This window comes from Pristis pectinata, chromosome 3, assembly GCF_009764475.1.
Source record: "Pristis pectinata isolate sPriPec2 chromosome 3, sPriPec2.1.pri, whole genome shotgun sequence".
Classification (NCBI taxonomy): Eukaryota; Metazoa; Chordata; class Chondrichthyes; order Rhinopristiformes; family Pristidae; genus Pristis; species Pristis pectinata.
In genome coordinates, this window is record NC_067407.1 from 32,384,255 (window position 1) to 32,401,670 (window position 17,416).

Genomic DNA, 17,416 nt, shown 5'->3' on the forward strand with positions numbered 1-17,416 from the left:
TCGGCACAACATTGTGGGCCGAAGGGCTTGCATTGTGCTGTACTTTCTATGATTCTGTGAAAATGCCTCTCCTTTAAACTTTCCACCTCTCACCTAAAGCCATGCCCTCTAGTATTTGACATTTCCATATTGAGAGAAAGACTCTGACTATAAACCCTTTCTATGCCTCTCATAATTTTATATACTTTGATCAGGTTGCCCCTCAGCCTCCAACATTCCAGGGAAAACAATCCACATTTGTCCAACCTCTCCTTATGGCTAATCTCTAATCTAGGCAACATCCTGGCGAATCTCTTCAGCACCCTTTTTAAAGCCTTCTGTAATCCGGCAACCATAGCTGCACACAATACTCCAAATGTGGCCAAATCAAAGTTTTATACAACTGCAGCATGACTTCCTGACGTTTATACTTAACATCCTGACCGACGAAGGCAAGTATGCCGTATGCCTTTCTTTACCATCCTATCCATTTGTGTTGCCACTTTCAGGGAGCTATGGACTTGCACCCCAGGATCTTTCTGTACATCAATGTTCCAAAGGGTCCTGCCATTTACTGTATAGGTCCTGTCATTTACTGTTTGTTAATTTTCCCTGCAATCTTTGCAGGGAAATCCATACAAGTAGTAATTATTTCAGAGACAAAGAGATTCCACAGGACCATTCCCTGGTCTGCTCATCTCTCCCCACTTACCACTCCCTTATCCCTGGCACTTTCTCCTGCAATTGCAGGAGGTGCAACGCTTGTCCTTACATCTCCTCTTTCACCACCATCCAGAGTCCTAAACAGCTCTTCCAGGTGAGGCAAAGATTCACTTGCACCTCCTACAACCTCGTTACTGCATTCTGTGCTCCCTTTGTGGCCTCCTCTACATTGACAAGACCAAATGCGGATTTGGCAATTGATTTGCAGCAGGCCTGCACTCTGTACGCAATGGTCATCCCGAGCTCCCAGTTGCATGTCATTTCAATTCTCCTTCCCATTCCCACAGTGACCTGTCCATACTCGGCCTTCTCCACTGCCAGGTTGAGGCCCAATACAAACTGGAGGAGCAACACCTCATATTTGGCCTGAATAGTCTACAACCCCATGGTATAGACACAGAATTTTACAATTTCAAGTAACCCTCACCTCTGGTGTGCTCCTCCCCCGCCCCCCACCCTGTCCTCCTGATCCACCTCCAGTCCTCCCACTTTTGTCCCCTTTCCCATAACTTCCCTCCAGCCCCAGATCACACATTTTCGTCCCCCTCCCCTCCCAGTTCCATCCATATGCTACCTACACATTTCACACACAGTTCACACACAGTTCACACACAGCTCATCTCCATCTGCCCTTCACCTAATGGTTATCATTATCACCTTCCTTACTCATCAGATTCCAGCACTAGTTGTCTTTGTGTTCCTGCTTATCACTCTCTAGCTGTCTCCACCTTCACCTTTCCCTCCTCCCATCTGGCTCCGTTTGCCTCTCTTTTATTGTCTGCCTCCATCTATCATCCACCTGCCTCTGTCTCCCAACTCCAACCCTCCCCCTTTCCATTTGGCTTGATCTGCCTGACATCCTTCACCCCTCCTCAATCCACCAATCACCTGGCCCCTGTCCCACCACTCCCTTCTCCTCTTTAATACTGGCTATCTTCCCTCCACTCTTAGTCCTGAGGTAGGGTTTTGACCTGAAATATCGACAGTTTCTTCCCCCCAACCCTCCGAGATGCTGCTCAACCCGCTAAGTTCCTCCAACAGATTGTTTATGGCTGGTAACTACCTTGTACTTATTGAACAAGCTAAATGGCTGAGGCTACTCCAACCTGTTTCCTGGCTTTGCCCTTAAAAGTCTTAGAGGCCTAATAAATTGAAAACAATAAGAGAGTGGGCAATGGGTGCTTATGAGATAAGAAACAATGGATATACTCTGAAACATCTACTATGGCATCCAAGACCTCAACAGTGGGCTGAAGAGCTAGTTGTTACTATAATAGATAACCAGGATTCTAGGTTAAAATAGTGAAATACGTATGAGGCCTATGTGGGAAAACTGTCAGGAACAATCATCTCTAAGCTTCTCTGTAGCTGATTGGCTCAGTTGGGGTTTGAGGAGTCCCAACATTTTGAAAGATTGGCATAAAAACATTTAAAAGAAAAAAGATTGAGTACGTTGGCAGCAACAACTCTGGAGACTCTGGTCAAAAAGGAAGAAGAAGAACTTTGGGTCTGGGACAGTTGGAACCCCTGCAGCACTGAGCCTGGCCAGCACAGAAACAAATGGGTAATACATAAATACCCCCATAATATAAATACATTATCCTTAGTATACCAGTGATAGAATAGTTTTAGTGACTTGTTTAAAGAGAATAAATAAATGGGGTCTGGAATAAACCATATGAAGTGTTTTATTTTCTTTGGCTGATGAAAATACTGGGTTTTATAGTAAACAAAGCTTACGTACTAGATCCTAATGATTCGCAGTCACACCCCTGTATTTGACTACTGACTAATTTCAAACTTTTAACATAAGTGGTGAAACTGCCTCCTGAAAGAAATTCTCACCCTTCCTGATGCATCAGAATATCTTCAGTTCAGATTTTTGCTTAACAGCTCCGAGCTAAACTTCATCATTTGACTGAAAATCAAAAAATGCAAATGCTGGAAATATGTAATAAAAACAGAAAATGCTGAAAACACTCAGCAAGTCAGACAGCATCCACAGGTGCTGTCTGACATTGAGTATTTCCAGTGTTTTCCGTTTTCATTACATGAATACTAGTGACACAATCTTCCACAGACGTGGCTACAACTCATCATCAGTTCTGCTACCGCTAAAGGAATTGTTGTATTTATTAATCTGAGCTATTTACTTGATAATTAGTTTATTTTTTAAAAAAATAGTTTATCTTCTGGAAGTTGATCTGTATTATTTATATTTTATAGTCTATTTTAATCTTTCTTGAAAAAAAACGCTGAACTAGCAATAAGAACACTTAAAAAATTTTTTGAATACGACGGCTTGACGTTTTCACAAACCACAACAATATCTGAGGCACAAAGCAGCACTTCAGCCCATTATACATTGGATTACCATGCTGGCCTAATTCTACTTGGAACTGTTGGATTTTACCTATCTAACCGAGTGGAAACGTGGGATTCCCAAATGATGGCAGAATTTGGTTTGAGATGAGTCCATCTGTTCATTTTGTATGACCAGATCCACTGTTCAGTTAAAATCACCTTTTATTGAACAGGACTCTTGAAGTCATTTTTTTAACTGATCAACTAGCAGAGACAGACATTATCTAAATCTCAGTTATATAATACTCAATTTCATGACTGATCATCATGTAAGCTAATTTTAGAATAATGAAATTATTGTAAGTTAGCTAACAAGACACAGTCATGACAAACCAATGTAAACAAATTTGAGGGACATGGAAAATACGAAGAGAAGAAATAAACAGAGTTAAAAACTGCAAGGAATGTGGCCTTAAGGTATACCAAGAATTAGGATCACAAGAGTGTGTTGGACTGGATCTTCCATCCAAAAGGTGGCAGTTTTACTTGGAACTGCTGGGTTTTACCCATCTAACTGAATGGAAATGTGGGATTCCCAAATGATGGCAGACATCCTGAAATTCTGCACAGCTGGTCACCACTGATGGGACAACTATGCTCTCAAGGGGTCCAGTGGAGGACAAATTTCCCTAGACTTCCAATCTGCCCATAGTCCACTGGGCCCATTGATTTTAATGGAGTGAAAAAATATCAGCTTGAGAGAGAAGAGCTTGTAAAAGGTAATGTTCATTTTGAGCTTAATTTAAATGATTAAAATGTATTTAATTACTTTAAACTGTTTCCTAATATTTTGTGTATTCTAAAATGTATAAAATTAAAGCTTTTAATGGTATTTTATATATTTAATTGTTCCTGAATATTGTTGATCGTTATCCTCTGTGCTATGACTCAATTCCTGACAACATTAACTTCATAATCCTTTAGCACACTTTAATTCCTGACAACCTAGAGTTATCCACTCCAGTTGTTCAAATGAGAAGTGATTAATCTTTTTCCTTTGCTTATCAAATAATATCGATTTATTACAGGATCAAAAATTGCCTATTCTACATTAATTAATATGGATTCAGATAGAGGATGGTAAGGATGAGGTTGTCTTTAATTAGAAATAATTTCTAGCATGACCGATTTATTGTTAAACAGGTACCTAATGAACAGTAGATACTAATCTACATTTACAGTTACATATTTGAAACGCCAGTGACTTAACAATATTTGAGCATGGATGGATCCAATTAATTGTAGATAGACAGTGATTTCTCTCTAGTCAGTTTAGGATTACTTGAATGTCAGTTCTTTATATAGTTTTAGTCTTTTTTTTATAATATTGAAAATGTGGTTTTGATGTAGTGGTACATGAACAAAATCATATATCAAATAAGCTTTCAATTAATTGGTTTGAAAGACTCAACAGTGAAGATGACACTGGTGGTGGCACAACTGAAAACAGCCATGCCCAATATCTGCCTATCTAGAGAGACAAAGGTGGGCAATATTTACACTCTGGAGCTGGAGATTGATAGCAGCAGATGCCACTTGGACAGAAGCTTACAAAATCAGGTGACGTGTTATGATGAACTATTACACAAAGAATTTTCAGTATGTATGTTACAAGCCATAAAAGCTGCTTTCATATTTTGCTTGTTGCATTTATATACAAAGCTATTCTTACTTTACTGTAATGAGTGATTGTTCAAATGCTGATTATTATGTAAACTTACCAGTTACCTAGGTTTCTCAGGTAGATTCTCTGGAAATTATTTTCAAGGTGCCTGGAATCTTATTTGCTTGTCAAGTTAGATTTTGGTTCAGCAGAACAGCATCTCCACTATGCCCTTCTGAATTCTGAGCACTGTAGTACAATCAATATTTTCCCATGTCTTTCCAAGATTTTGAGACTTTTCTGAAATCATTTGTTCTTTAATGAAGTTCTGAAAATTATAACAATTTCAACAGCTGACAATATTGATCTTCCTCCATTCAGGTGCTCCTCATAAAATAGATGTTTTGAGAGAGGAATTTTGTTATTTTGGAAATTGATTTGAAATAATAATTCTATCTGAAAGAAGTAGGACATAATCATCTTTTTACTGGACTCTTTTTTGCAATGCAATTGTAATAGTTTATGCCATATTTATTAGAATAAATGGTGGGATTCTTTGGGATTACAAACTTGAATTAAAGTTGTGTCTAAGTTTATTATTAGTGGTCAAATAGGATGCTAAACTGATTGAGTTGTTGCTTTTGTATGACAGAAAATGTCATTATTTAGAAAGCTACTAAAAAGGCTTAAACACCAACAAGTCAAATTATAGTAAAACTCTGGTAATCCAGCACCCTTGGGACTATGGTCATGCTGTACTAGCAGATTTTCCAGACTATTGGATGTTACTCCCAAGCATACTTTTATTACATGCTATACAGTAGTATAATAAATTTACTGGTGAGTTTAAAGGGAGTAGGAAATGTCCAAGCACTCCAGATTGCAGCTCCAGCCACAAACCTAACAGTTTTCCTGACCCCTTGTGTTCTGGACCCAAACCCAGAACCAGCCATACAGCTTGCCTGCAGTCTGGACTCCCGGCTCTGGTCACACACTCTGCTTGCACCCCAGATGCTGGGTCACATTTAAACTAATGACCGAGCCAGATGCTGGACTATCAGGGTCTTTGAACAATTGTGTGCCGGATTATTGAAGTTTTACTGCATTACACAATGTGAATTGATTGAAGATCTAGGTGAAAATGATCCATGGATTGCTTTGTGAGAGAATTTATTAAAGAAGAATTAAGTGCAAAGAACCAACACTACTACATTTCAAGCAAAATGTTCTGAGATTGCATAGATATATAAAAAAAGAAAATTAGTATTGGTTTAGGATAGTCATTTCTTTCAGGAAATGTTGGACCGAGACGTGAAGTGCTTGGCTGCAGACACTAGGGGGAATAATGGAGAAGAAATAACTACAAGAAAGCACTGCTTTGTCTGGGACAGGGAGAACAGGCATGATGGAGGGAGCTCTGTAACCAAGTAATGGATGCGAACAACATCTGGAAGGTAACAAAAGGTATAGTTGAAAAAAAATCAAGACGCAGAAGCTCAGCAAAACCAAGAGCATGAAAAGCTGCTCCAGGATCTGAGTGTGAGTATAAAGCACAGATTCAGAGGGAGCTAAGTGAAAGCCAATGACTGTCAGTAGAAAGACTGACTCCAGAAATGTGAGGCCAGGAACGAGAACCAACTATGAACAGAGGAGTGGGAGCATAAAAAGCAGGAGGAAGGGATTCAGATTCTTGGATAACTAGGACCTGTCTTGGGGAGGTTTTTTTTTAAAAGTAAAAAGCATTCTGGGGCAAAGCCAATATAGGCATCATCAAAAACTGTATTGTTTCATTCATCAAGTGTCTCATTAAACATTCACCAGTCACATCCTCCCCTCTCATACCCCTTCCTGCTTTCTGCAGGGATCACTCTCTCCATGCCTCCCTGGTCACTCATCACTTCCCACCCACCTTTTTCAGTCCCTTGGCACTTTCCTATGCAACTGTAGGAGGTGTTATACTAGTCCTTTCAATTTCTTCCTCACCACCATCCAGGGACCTAAACAGCTCTTCCAAGTGAAGTAGAAATTCACGTGCATCTCCTCCAATCTGGTCTATTGCATTTGGTGTTCGCGAGACCAAGTGTAGACTAGGTGACCATTTTGCAGAACCACTGTGTTATGTCTCCAACAACCATCTTGAACTTCCAGCTCAATGTCATTTCAACTCCCATCCCATTTCCACACTGACCTGCCTGTCTTTGCCCTTCTCCACTGCCAGTGAGGCCAAATGCAAACTTGAAGAACAGTGCTTATTCTGCTTGGATAGCTTACAAACCAATGGTATGAACATTGAATTCTGCAGTTTCAGGTAACCTACAACTTCTGTGTTCCTTTCCCACCCCCACCAGTCCTCCCAGGTTCTCTGTCCTTTTGTTTAACTTTTCCATACCTTCCCTCCCAGCACCTCCTGCTGGCTCCATCTATCCACCACAATCCCCTCACCGCACCCCCTCCCCCCCCACACATCTGATTCCACCTATTACCTCCTGTTCCACTCCTCCCCTACTCTTTATACTGGCCATCTTTCCTCCTCCTCGCCCCTGCCCACCCCCCCCCCCCCCCCCCACCCCAGAGCTAATACAGGGTCTCAACCCGAAATATCAACACATCCCTTTTGTCTCCACAGATGTTGCTTGACCAGCTGAGCTCTTCCAGCTGTTTATTTTTGGTTCCAGATGCAAGGATCTAAGTGGAAGATGGCATCCTGATTTCCCACTAGATCTGCAGATTATAGGAGAGTTCCCAACAAATATCCAGAAACAAGGCTACAAGGCTTCCAAAATCAGAACTCTCAATTATCTATGACTAGATATCTAATAACTGAAATTATCGCACAGTGTGATGAGAAAGAGCTAACATACATATGGATTTGGGTCCAGGGTACATAATCTGGTGAAGACAAATAATGAGCTGAATGACAGCAGACTTCAAGAGGACATTAACATTCTGATATAATGAACAGATATATGGCAGATGCAATTTAATGAAATGATGCAGTCTGGAAAAAAACATGGATAGGTAATGCAATATTATGCTGAACAAAAACCCAGGTATTTTCACAAATCTTTGAAGGTGGCTGGGAAAGTTGATAGGAAAGTGTAAGGGATCCTTGGCTTCATAAACTGAGGCAGCACATACAACAAGAAAGCTGTTTTAATCCTGTGCTAAAGCTTTAGCAAATTCTGGTTAGACCTCGGGTAGTATACAATTCTAGGCATACCCTAGGCAGGATGTCTAGGATTTGGGTGGGTACAGAGAAGGTTTAGCAGCAGGATAAGATTTCATTTAAGTAGAGAGCTTAGGGAAGTAGGAATTGTTTTCCTTAAAGTAGAAGCAATTAAGATGAGGCCAAATATAGATATTCAAAATTTATGAGGTGTTTCAAAAGAGTAAGGAGGAAGAAACTGGATTTCACTTTTTTGGACCACACTCAATTTAGCACAGCCCCTGACATCTTGCTGACCATCAGTCTGAGAGCAGTGTTAGCAATGAAAGCAAATATCCCATTACAGTTACATACCAGTAACACACACTATGTCAGTCATGGAGAGAGAGGGCAACTGGATGACTGGAGTGGGAGATGAAGAGATCTGGCATTCTCATCAGTATGATGAATGCTGATAGAGAAGTCCTGTGTGCTTGGCAGCCAAGAAACCTGGCAGGCCCACAATAGGAAAGCCTGGCAAGAGGTGGTTCCAACTTCCTTCTCCAGATGTGAGTTTCCACTCATTTGAGTAATACAGATTATTTTTATTTTGTCCTCACAAAGTATATCAGAGTGAGCTACAGACTACCGAAAACCAGTCACCTCAGTAGATGCACTAAAAATTGATTTATTCAGGTATTGCAATCAGTGCATTTGGTCTTGCAAAGCAGATGTGTAATCTAGGCTCCCTTTGCTAATTACTGGTGAAGTATGTTGGCATTAACATTTAGGTTGTGGAGAAGATCACTTTTTCTGGGTTGGGGGCTATAAATTAGCAAATTACAAATTGAGAAAAGAAGAGACTCTCCCCATTGGAGCTTCCCTTATTGTCTGTGCAGTTAACGTCCTCAGGCTGACGGTTTTCCACTGGGACCTCTTTGGTTGCCTTCACTGTCTTCATGTTGTTCTTTCTCCTACTGTAGTTTAGCCTGCATTTCATGTTCCCCAGGCTTTAGGTCTGCATGTTCCTCTTCCTGACAGTTGTCTTTGAATTGCTATGCTATTCAGCATAAATCACAATGACGAGAAAGGTGGAACGATTAGTTAGGGAGAAGAAGGTAGCATACATAAGGTATAAGCAGCAAGGTTCAGACAGAGCCCGTGAGGAATATAGAGTAGCGAGGAAGGAACTTAAGAAAGGGGACATGAAAAGGCGTTGGCTAGTAGGGTTAAGGAAAATCCCAAGGCCTTTTTCACGTACGTGAAGGGTAGGAGGATGGCTAGGGTAAAGGTAGGTCCAATTAAAGACAAAGGTGGGAGAATGTGCCTGGAGGCGGCGGAAGTGGGAGAAGTTCTCAATGAATACTTCTCTTCGGTATTCACCAAGGAGAGGGGTCTTGATGACGCGGAAGGGAGTGCTAGTAAGGGTAATGTTCTCGAGGTTGTAGATATCAAGAGAGAGGATGTGTTGAAGTTGTTAAATAATATCAAGACAGATAAATCTCCAGGGCCTGACGGGATTTTCCCCAGGCTGCTTCGAGAGGCGAGGGAGGAGATTGTTGAACTGCTGGTAAGGATCTTTGAGTCTTTGTTGTCCACGGGGATGGTGCCAGAGGACTGGAGGGTGGCGAATGCTGTCCCCTTGTTCAAAAAAGGTAGTAGGGATAGTCCAGGGAATTACAGACCGGTGAGTCTCACGTCTGTGGTGGGTAAGCTGTTAGAAAGGATTCTAAGAGATAGGATCTATGAACACCTAGAGAATCATGGACTGATTAGGGACAGCCAGCATGGCTTTGTGAAGGGACGATCTTGCCTCACAAGCCTGTTAGAGTTCTTTGAGGAGGTGACAAGGAAGATTGATGAGGGTAGTGTGGTGGATGTGGTCTATATGGATTTTAGTAAGGCGTTTGATAAGGTTCCTCATGGTAGGCTTCTTCAGAAGGTCAGAGGCCAAGGGATCCAGGGAAGCTTGGCTGTGTGGATTAGGAATTGGCTTGCCTGTAGAAAGCAGAGGGTTGTAGTGGAAGGAGTGCCCTCGGATTGGAGGGCAGTGACTAGTGGTGTTCTGCAGGGATCGGTTCTGGAACCTCTACTTTTTGTAATATTTATAGATGACTTAGACGAGGGGTGGAAGGCTGGGTTAGTAAGTTTGCAGATGACACAAAGATCAGTGGTGTTGTGGATAGTGTGGAAGACTGTTGAAGATTGCAGAGGGATTTGGGAGGATGCAGAGCTGGGCTGACAAGTGGCAGATGGAGTTCAATCCGGAGAAGTGTGAGGAAGTACATTTTGGAAGGACAAACTCCAAGGCAGAGTACAAGGTTAATGGCAGGATTCTGGGTAGTGTGGAGGAGCAGAGGGATCTGGGGGTCCATATACACAGATCACTGAAAGTTGCCTCACAGGTGGATAGAGCAGTTAAGAAGGCCTATGGGACGTTAGCTTTCATAAGTCGTGGGATTGAGTTTAAGAGCCACGAAGTGATGATGCAGCTTTACAAAACTCTAGTTAGACCACACTTAGAGTACTGTGTTCAGTTCTGGTTGCCGCATTATAGGAAGGATGTGGAGGCGTTGGAGAGGGTGCAGAGGAGATCTACCAGGATGCTGCCTGGATTAGAGCGTATGGAATATGAGGAGAGGCTTAAGGTGCTAGGGCTTTATTCACTGGAAAGGAGGATGAGGGGAGACATGATAGAGGTATATAAAATATTGAGAGGAATAGATAGGGTAGACAGTCAGTGCCTCCTTTCCAGGGCACCCATGCTCAGGACAAGAGGGCATGGCTTTAAGGTTATGGGTGGGAGGTTCAGGGGAGATTTTTCACCCAGAGAGTGGTTGGTGCATGGAATGCACTGCCTGGGGTGGTGGTGGAGGCAGATATATTGGACAGGTTCAAGAGTTTGTTGGATAGGCATATGGAGGAATGTGAGATAGAGAGATATGCAGGAGAAAAGGGTTAGATAGTGTGAGGGTGGTTTGATGGACGGCACAACATGGTGGGTCGAAGGGCCTGTTTTGTGCTGTATGGTTCTATAGTTATGAAATCACTGCACATGCCAGGCATACACCATATACCATGGACAGACACTGCAATCTCATTTTTGGGAGACCAATGGGGTTTTCTATCATGATTCTGGTGGGTGGTTAACTCAGGGTAGCCCTTGTCATTCAGGATCCATGGCACTATTGGCTGCAAAAGTTGTCTGGCAGTTTGATAAATGAGGATGAATGTATTGTATATGCTTCCTGGAAACATGGTATTTGTCTGAGGAAACTCTTCTGATGATTCAGTATCACCTCAATATTGCAGGAGTTGAAAAAGCAGAGACGTTTTCAAAAAGGGAAGTTAGTGAACACTGAGAGAGAATAAATTCCAGGGAATAAGAGGAGGGGTAATGGGATTGGTGGGATTCTGCTGGGAGCTGAAATAGCCTCAATGGGCAGTATGGTCTCCTTCTATGTTGTAAGAATTATGTAAGGAAATAGAAACCTTTCATATTGATGAAAAGGCCTGGCTAATTAATATGAACCATTAAAGACTGCAGTCAATGTATGCCAGTCCTTGTCAGGAATCTACATTGCTGATAAATTTCAGTACCCAGTTCTGCTCCTGGTCATCAGTGAAATCATGGTATACAAACTCATCTCTGCACAAGTGACTAGATGATCTTTCTGATGCTGTGATGCTGCAAATTGGGAGAAATTCCAAAGACCTACTGAAGCCACTTTGAATGATCTTGTAGCAAGGAAGTTGAGAGTCAAGGTTGCCTTGACCTCTCCAGAGAGATAGAGTGGACCAGGTAAGAATGAATGGCTAAAGATCTTGAAATATTTCACAATTCTTTGTGATGAATACATTGTTCATCAGAGAGGTCCAGGGAGGATGTCGTGTCCTGAAATTTTGAGAGTATCAAATGTCTATGCCACCTGCCCTGTGGTCCTCAACTGACCATGCATAGCCAGTTCTTGCCACATTGACACCTCCAAGTGGTGTCACCACTGAAGCAGTTACTGAATTCATATCTCAGCAGCTAAATACAAAAAAAACTTCCTGTTTGTTTAAACACACTCTGAACTTTGGAAAGTGTTTGAACAGCTTGGTATCCCAATGTCATTGGTGTGTCCCTTTAAGACACAAATGTCACAAGATTACACCAGTTACACTGGGAGGGTTTAACAAATGTCATTGGTTGCACCCAAAAGCTCCAATTTATGCCAACAAGGCAGGATACCTGAGATGCACAAATAATGATATTTTTGCAAACATGGTTGATGCTGGAAAAACAAAAATGATTGCTAGATCTAAATTGTGGAAAATTGCTTTGGTGCACAACAAAAGTGGGCACTAATAGATACAATTAGAATGCAACCATTCCTTTCAGCGGGTGTACTGATAATCAAAGATCATATATTTAAAATAACTGGTAAAAGTACTAGAGAATTGAGTGGACTCGCTTCTAAAGACCAGGCTATCAATAAATGCAAGTAGGGATCTACAGTCAAATCGTTGTATAGGATAAAAGAGGAGAAGGGGATGTTGGTGTTGGTATTGGTTTATTATTGTCACTTGTACTGAGGTACAGAGGTACAAAAGTTTGTCTTACAAACCGATGTTGACCATGGACTGCAGTCTGGAATCATCAAAAAGGCGCTTGAGAGTTTTAGCAGTAAATGAGTTGAGGCAGGAGGTTTAGTTGAACCAGGTGATCTTTGTAATTTGCAATCACTTTTTTTTAAAACAGAAGACAATAAACTAAGGGTGAACTTCATAGTAATGGAGGTTACTAGAAAATTTGAGAGTAGAAGCTGGTATCTACAAATTTGTAAAACGTACCCTGCACATGTAATCATCGCACTTCGAAAAAGCAATAATCCTCATAATGAACTCTGTAAAACTCCACTGAATTAAAACTACACTGAACACTTTGCTCCACTCCAAAAATTACTTATTGCTTATCTGTTTCCTCTTATTTTCTTTTTACCAATTTTCTATTCATGAACTTCAATCTCAATGTCAAGCCTATATTATGACTCCTTATCAAATGCCTTTTCGGAGTCCATATACACATTAACATCATTTCTCTCATCAACTTTCACTGTTACTTCATCAAAACCTCTATGAAGCAAGTTAGATGCCATTTGTCTTTAATAAAGCTGTGCCGTCTCTCTCTTATCAATCTACACTTATACCAGTAAATGCTAATTCTGTCCCTGCAACTAAACTAACTACTTTGTGATGGCTGGGTTTGTCCCAACACCCTCTTTTGAACATTGTGTAACATTTACAATTTTCCAGTCAAAGTCACAGAGCTGCACAACATTGAAACACAGAAAATGGCCCACCACGTCCACACCGATCTCTCTGCCCATCTACACTAATCCCATTTCCTCGCATTAGGTCTCTATCTTTCTATGCCTTGCCTATTTAAGTGCCTGAATAAATGTCTCTTAACAAGACCTTGGCACTACCCCTGAATTTATAGATGTTTGTATGATTATGGCCAGGGTCATAATCACTACCTTTCTCCTTCATGGGAACAGACCTAAACTGTAGCTGAAACAACCCTACTTTAAATGCTTCCCATTGTTATGGTTTTGCTCGCCACAGCAGAATCATGTGTGGATAACTGTAAAGCGGGAATTGATTGAGATGGAGTGATTGGCTTTGGCAGCAAAAATCTTTGAAAAGCTGGAAACCAGGAATTGGAAAGGATGGCGGCACGGTAGTATAGCGGTTAGTGTAACGCTATTACAGCACCAGCAACCCAGGTTCAATTCCGCCGTTGTCTGTAAGGGGTTTGCACATTCTTCCCGTGTCTGCGTGGGTTTCCCTCGGGTGCTATGGTTTCCTCCCACATTCCAAAGACGAACAGTTTAGGAGCTGTGGGAATGTTATGTTGGCGCTGAAAGAGTGGCAACACTTGCAAGCTGCCCCAGCACATTCTCAGTAACGCAAAAAGATGCATTTCACTGTGTTTCAATGTACATATGACTAATAAATAAATATCTAAATAGCTAATAAATATCTAAAATCCAGAAAATAACAATCACTAGGAAAGTATACAGACCAAATTTTTGAAGCCATGGGCTGACAAATGGACAGTTCATGATGGATTTCAGTCTGGAGTCTTAAAAGTGGATAGTAAGATAATCAATGTGTTGGTGTTAATTTTCCAAAATTCTTCGAAGAAGGTTTCATTATATTGGAAAACATCATATGTTACTCCTTTAGCCAAAAAGGACATAGAAAGCAGGAAACTACAGGTCAGTCAGCTTAACATTTTTTTAAAAAGGGGAAATGCTAAAAGCTTTTATTTATAGCAAAGCACTAATAAAAGTTCTTGGTAATGAGGCAAAGTTAACATGGTTTTTGTTAAAAGGAAATCTCGTTTGCACAAGTTTTGGAGTTCTTTGAAAAGACAACATATCCTGTGGATAGAGGGGAGCTGATGATGTACTATATTCAGATTTCAGAAGGCATTTGAAAAGGTGTTGCAACAGAGGACATTGTGGGGCATTGTTCATGGTATAGGAGGTAACACATTGGCATGGATTGGAATTGGCAGAGGAATTTAGTAGAGAAGATATGCTTCAATTGTATAGGACATTGGCAATACCACATCTGGAGTACAGAATACAAGATTGGTCTCAATATTTAGGGAGGTATATTAATGCATTGGAGGTTTACTGGACCACTACCTGCAATGACTGGGTTGTCTTGTGAGGAAAAGCTGGACAGGTTGGGCTTGTATCCACTGCAGTTTAGGGTGTGCCAAGTGACTTGATTGAAACATACAAGATTCCAAGGGATGTCATGGTAAATGAGGACAAGATGTTTCCTCTTGTAGTAGAGCCTAGAACTAGGGGTCACAGTTTAAATACAAATTGGTTGCCCTTTTAAGACAGATGGGAGGCAACATTTATTTCTCTGGAATTGCAGTGAATCTTTGGAACTCTCTTCCTCAACAGGGTGTGGAAGCAGAGCCTTTGAATATTTTTAAGGAAGGGACAGAAAGATAGTTCAAATAGCAAGGGAGTGTAATTTTATGGCAGAAAGGAATGCAGAATAAAAGTTACAATGGATTGAACACCATCTTATTCAATGGTGCATTTGGCTCAAGGGTCCTACTCCTGCCTATTTGTACATTTGTATATACTATTGAGGCAGATCATGCACCACAATCAATAATGTTGATAATGACATTGGTTGGAACTGGTCATTGGATTTCAAGGGGCAAGAAATGAAATAAGAACTTGTAAAAGAAATATGGATCTTAGAGATGATAAAATATTCCTACACCTTTGATACCAAAGGGTGCGGTTGGGACAGCAGAATTCAAAGGTAGGCTACATTTTGTGCCTGTAAATGAACATGTTATCACGTAGAGTGGAAAATGGCATGGCACCAAAACGATTTTATCCTACTACCAAACTTCCCCTCTTCTAATCACATTGTTAATGCAAAATAACATGCAGTGACTTGAGATTCCTTGCAATGAACAATTACCATATCCGAATTCCTTATTACCACGTTCATCGCCAAGCCGATTTTTTTTTCTCTTGTTTCCGTGTTTTCTCCGATTTGGCGCCAGATCTCAGGAATTTTGGCGGTTGTTTTGCAATTAACAGGTGAGAACCATTGACAAAAACGTGTTCCTTAGAATGGGATTTTCACCCGTTCAGATTCATAGGCCGAAAATTGTGGTTGGAAGATCATTTACACATGCAATTTTAATAATTATTTAATTGATGGAAGAACGTTTGGCATTTTACATTGAATCGAATTCCTCTACTCTGGAAATAAATTAGTGACAAATAATTTGCACACGTTCTTCCGAAAAAAACCTCACATTTGTGTAAATGGGAACTAATTATCCATATGTTAAACGTTTTCCAGGCAAATTCATAAATAACTGATAAAAATCGGCAGTACGGCGTTAAAAATACTCCATTAAATAAGAACACCTAAATACTCTTATCTACACACATAAAACACATAACTTTAAAAGCCAATAAAAGTGGTTAATTTTACTTTTCAATTCCCCGTCTGATAGAATATGTAAAAGGTTACCGTCCCACCTACTGAACAGTTAGTTGACAAGTGCAAACCAAGAGTCGAATTAGACCTAAAATCTCATTGAATTTTAGTGTTTTCTCAATAAGCCTGAACAAAAGAATCGATCCCTTCGAAGCGCCTGCAATTAATATTAACCATTTTTTAAAAAAGCATGGATATGGTGTATCATCGAGGCGTGCAGTTCTCGAATTAAAACTTGTAAAACTTTTGGCACATCTCTCAAATTACTTTTGCCTTGATCTATTTTACAGAGAACACTTAAAAGTGTCAAAATATTAAGGATGTCAATCGTTTAAACTTACCTGAGTTTTTAAACGCATCTTCTCGCTATCCTCGGGTACCTTCCGTGTGAAGCTGTCGGGTACTGAGCGAAACGGATTGTAACAAAAACCGTGCAAGAGCCCTCGCACATTGGGTGCCCCACCCCCGTCAGTTGTTTAAACTGCAATGGTACTTGCAACCATGTGGACAGACACTATCCTTTTTTCCCTCTCGCTTATTATCATTACATACACAAAAAATGTTCAAACATCTTTTTTTAACAGTGGAAGTATTTTGTAATTTGCAGAAAGGTGATTTCCAGTAAGTCTCAGGGCTGCTGCCTTTTGGAACTGGAGCGTTGGCCTGTACTCTGGTGGGCGGGAGTGTGCCGCTTGCACCTGAGCCGTCGCTGAGCTTCGGCCCGGGCTCCGAACGGGAGGCACCAAACTCACGGGAGGATTGTAACGGTCGCCTGTTCCATGCGCCTTGGGCCAGCGGCCGAAGGCCTAAAGCTTTGTTTGCGGCCGATTACCACAGATTCATTCCCCCCCCCCCATCCCCAACCTTCCCTCACTTCTGGCTCCTTCTCACTTCCTTGCTGCCAGTCAATAACCAGGGCAACCAACTCAGCGTTGTTATGGATAAATCTGGGAATTCTGAGATTGAAATGGCGGACAGGAGAAATGATTCTGGTGTGTAAATTTGCTTATCTCGATCTGTTAATTCTTGGTGCGGTAATATCTGGATTTGTATTGGTGCTTTTCCCGCGAACTTTTGGAAACGTAATTCAGCAACTGTGTCGGATAGATTCGTTTGACTCTACAGCAGTGTTTGTTTATTGCTCGTTTGTTGGCACATCATCAGTACTTAAGGTGGTTTAATTTATGGTCGATTTAATGCGAGAATATAGTCAAATGTTACTTAAATATGTTAAAATTTTCTAATTAAAGAAATGACAAGCACTGTAAACAAAGATGATACGTAGAAATTCAATTTGTTTACAGTTTAGTTCACTTCTATTACTGTGATGAAGATATCAGTCTCCCTAAGAGTGAAAAGCTGTTTTGCTGCATTTCATCTGCATACCAGTCTATTTCTCATGTCCTTGCACCTTCAGTCTGTCAGTTTATTCTGTTTAGCTTGTAATGTGCTTGGTTGTGGTGTATGTTGTTTTTATATGAATGAAACTGGCTACACAATATAGAACTTCTTTAAATGAACTTAAAATTGACAGTTTCTTTGTAATAGATCAGTTTTGTGTG

The 17,416-nt window shown here is 40.9% G+C and overlaps 1 protein-coding gene across 2 annotated transcripts in view; it reads right to left on the reverse strand.

Moving 5' to 3' along the window:
* Positions 1 to 16,642, reverse strand: part of elavl4 (ELAV like neuron-specific RNA binding protein 4) — a 101,410-nt gene extending 84,768 nt beyond the window's left edge. Inside the window, exon 1 of one of the 2 annotated variants that reach the window (XM_052013178.1) lies at positions 16,196 to 16,642. In XM_052013178.1, the coding sequence (XP_051869138.1) occupies positions 16,196 to 16,213 (18 nt within the window). In that variant the 5' untranslated portion in view covers positions 16,214 to 16,642. The remainder of the gene's footprint in view (positions 1 to 16,195) is intronic. The other variant, XM_052013175.1, reaches the window with a different exon arrangement.
* Positions 16,643 to 17,416: the final 774 nt, after the last annotated feature.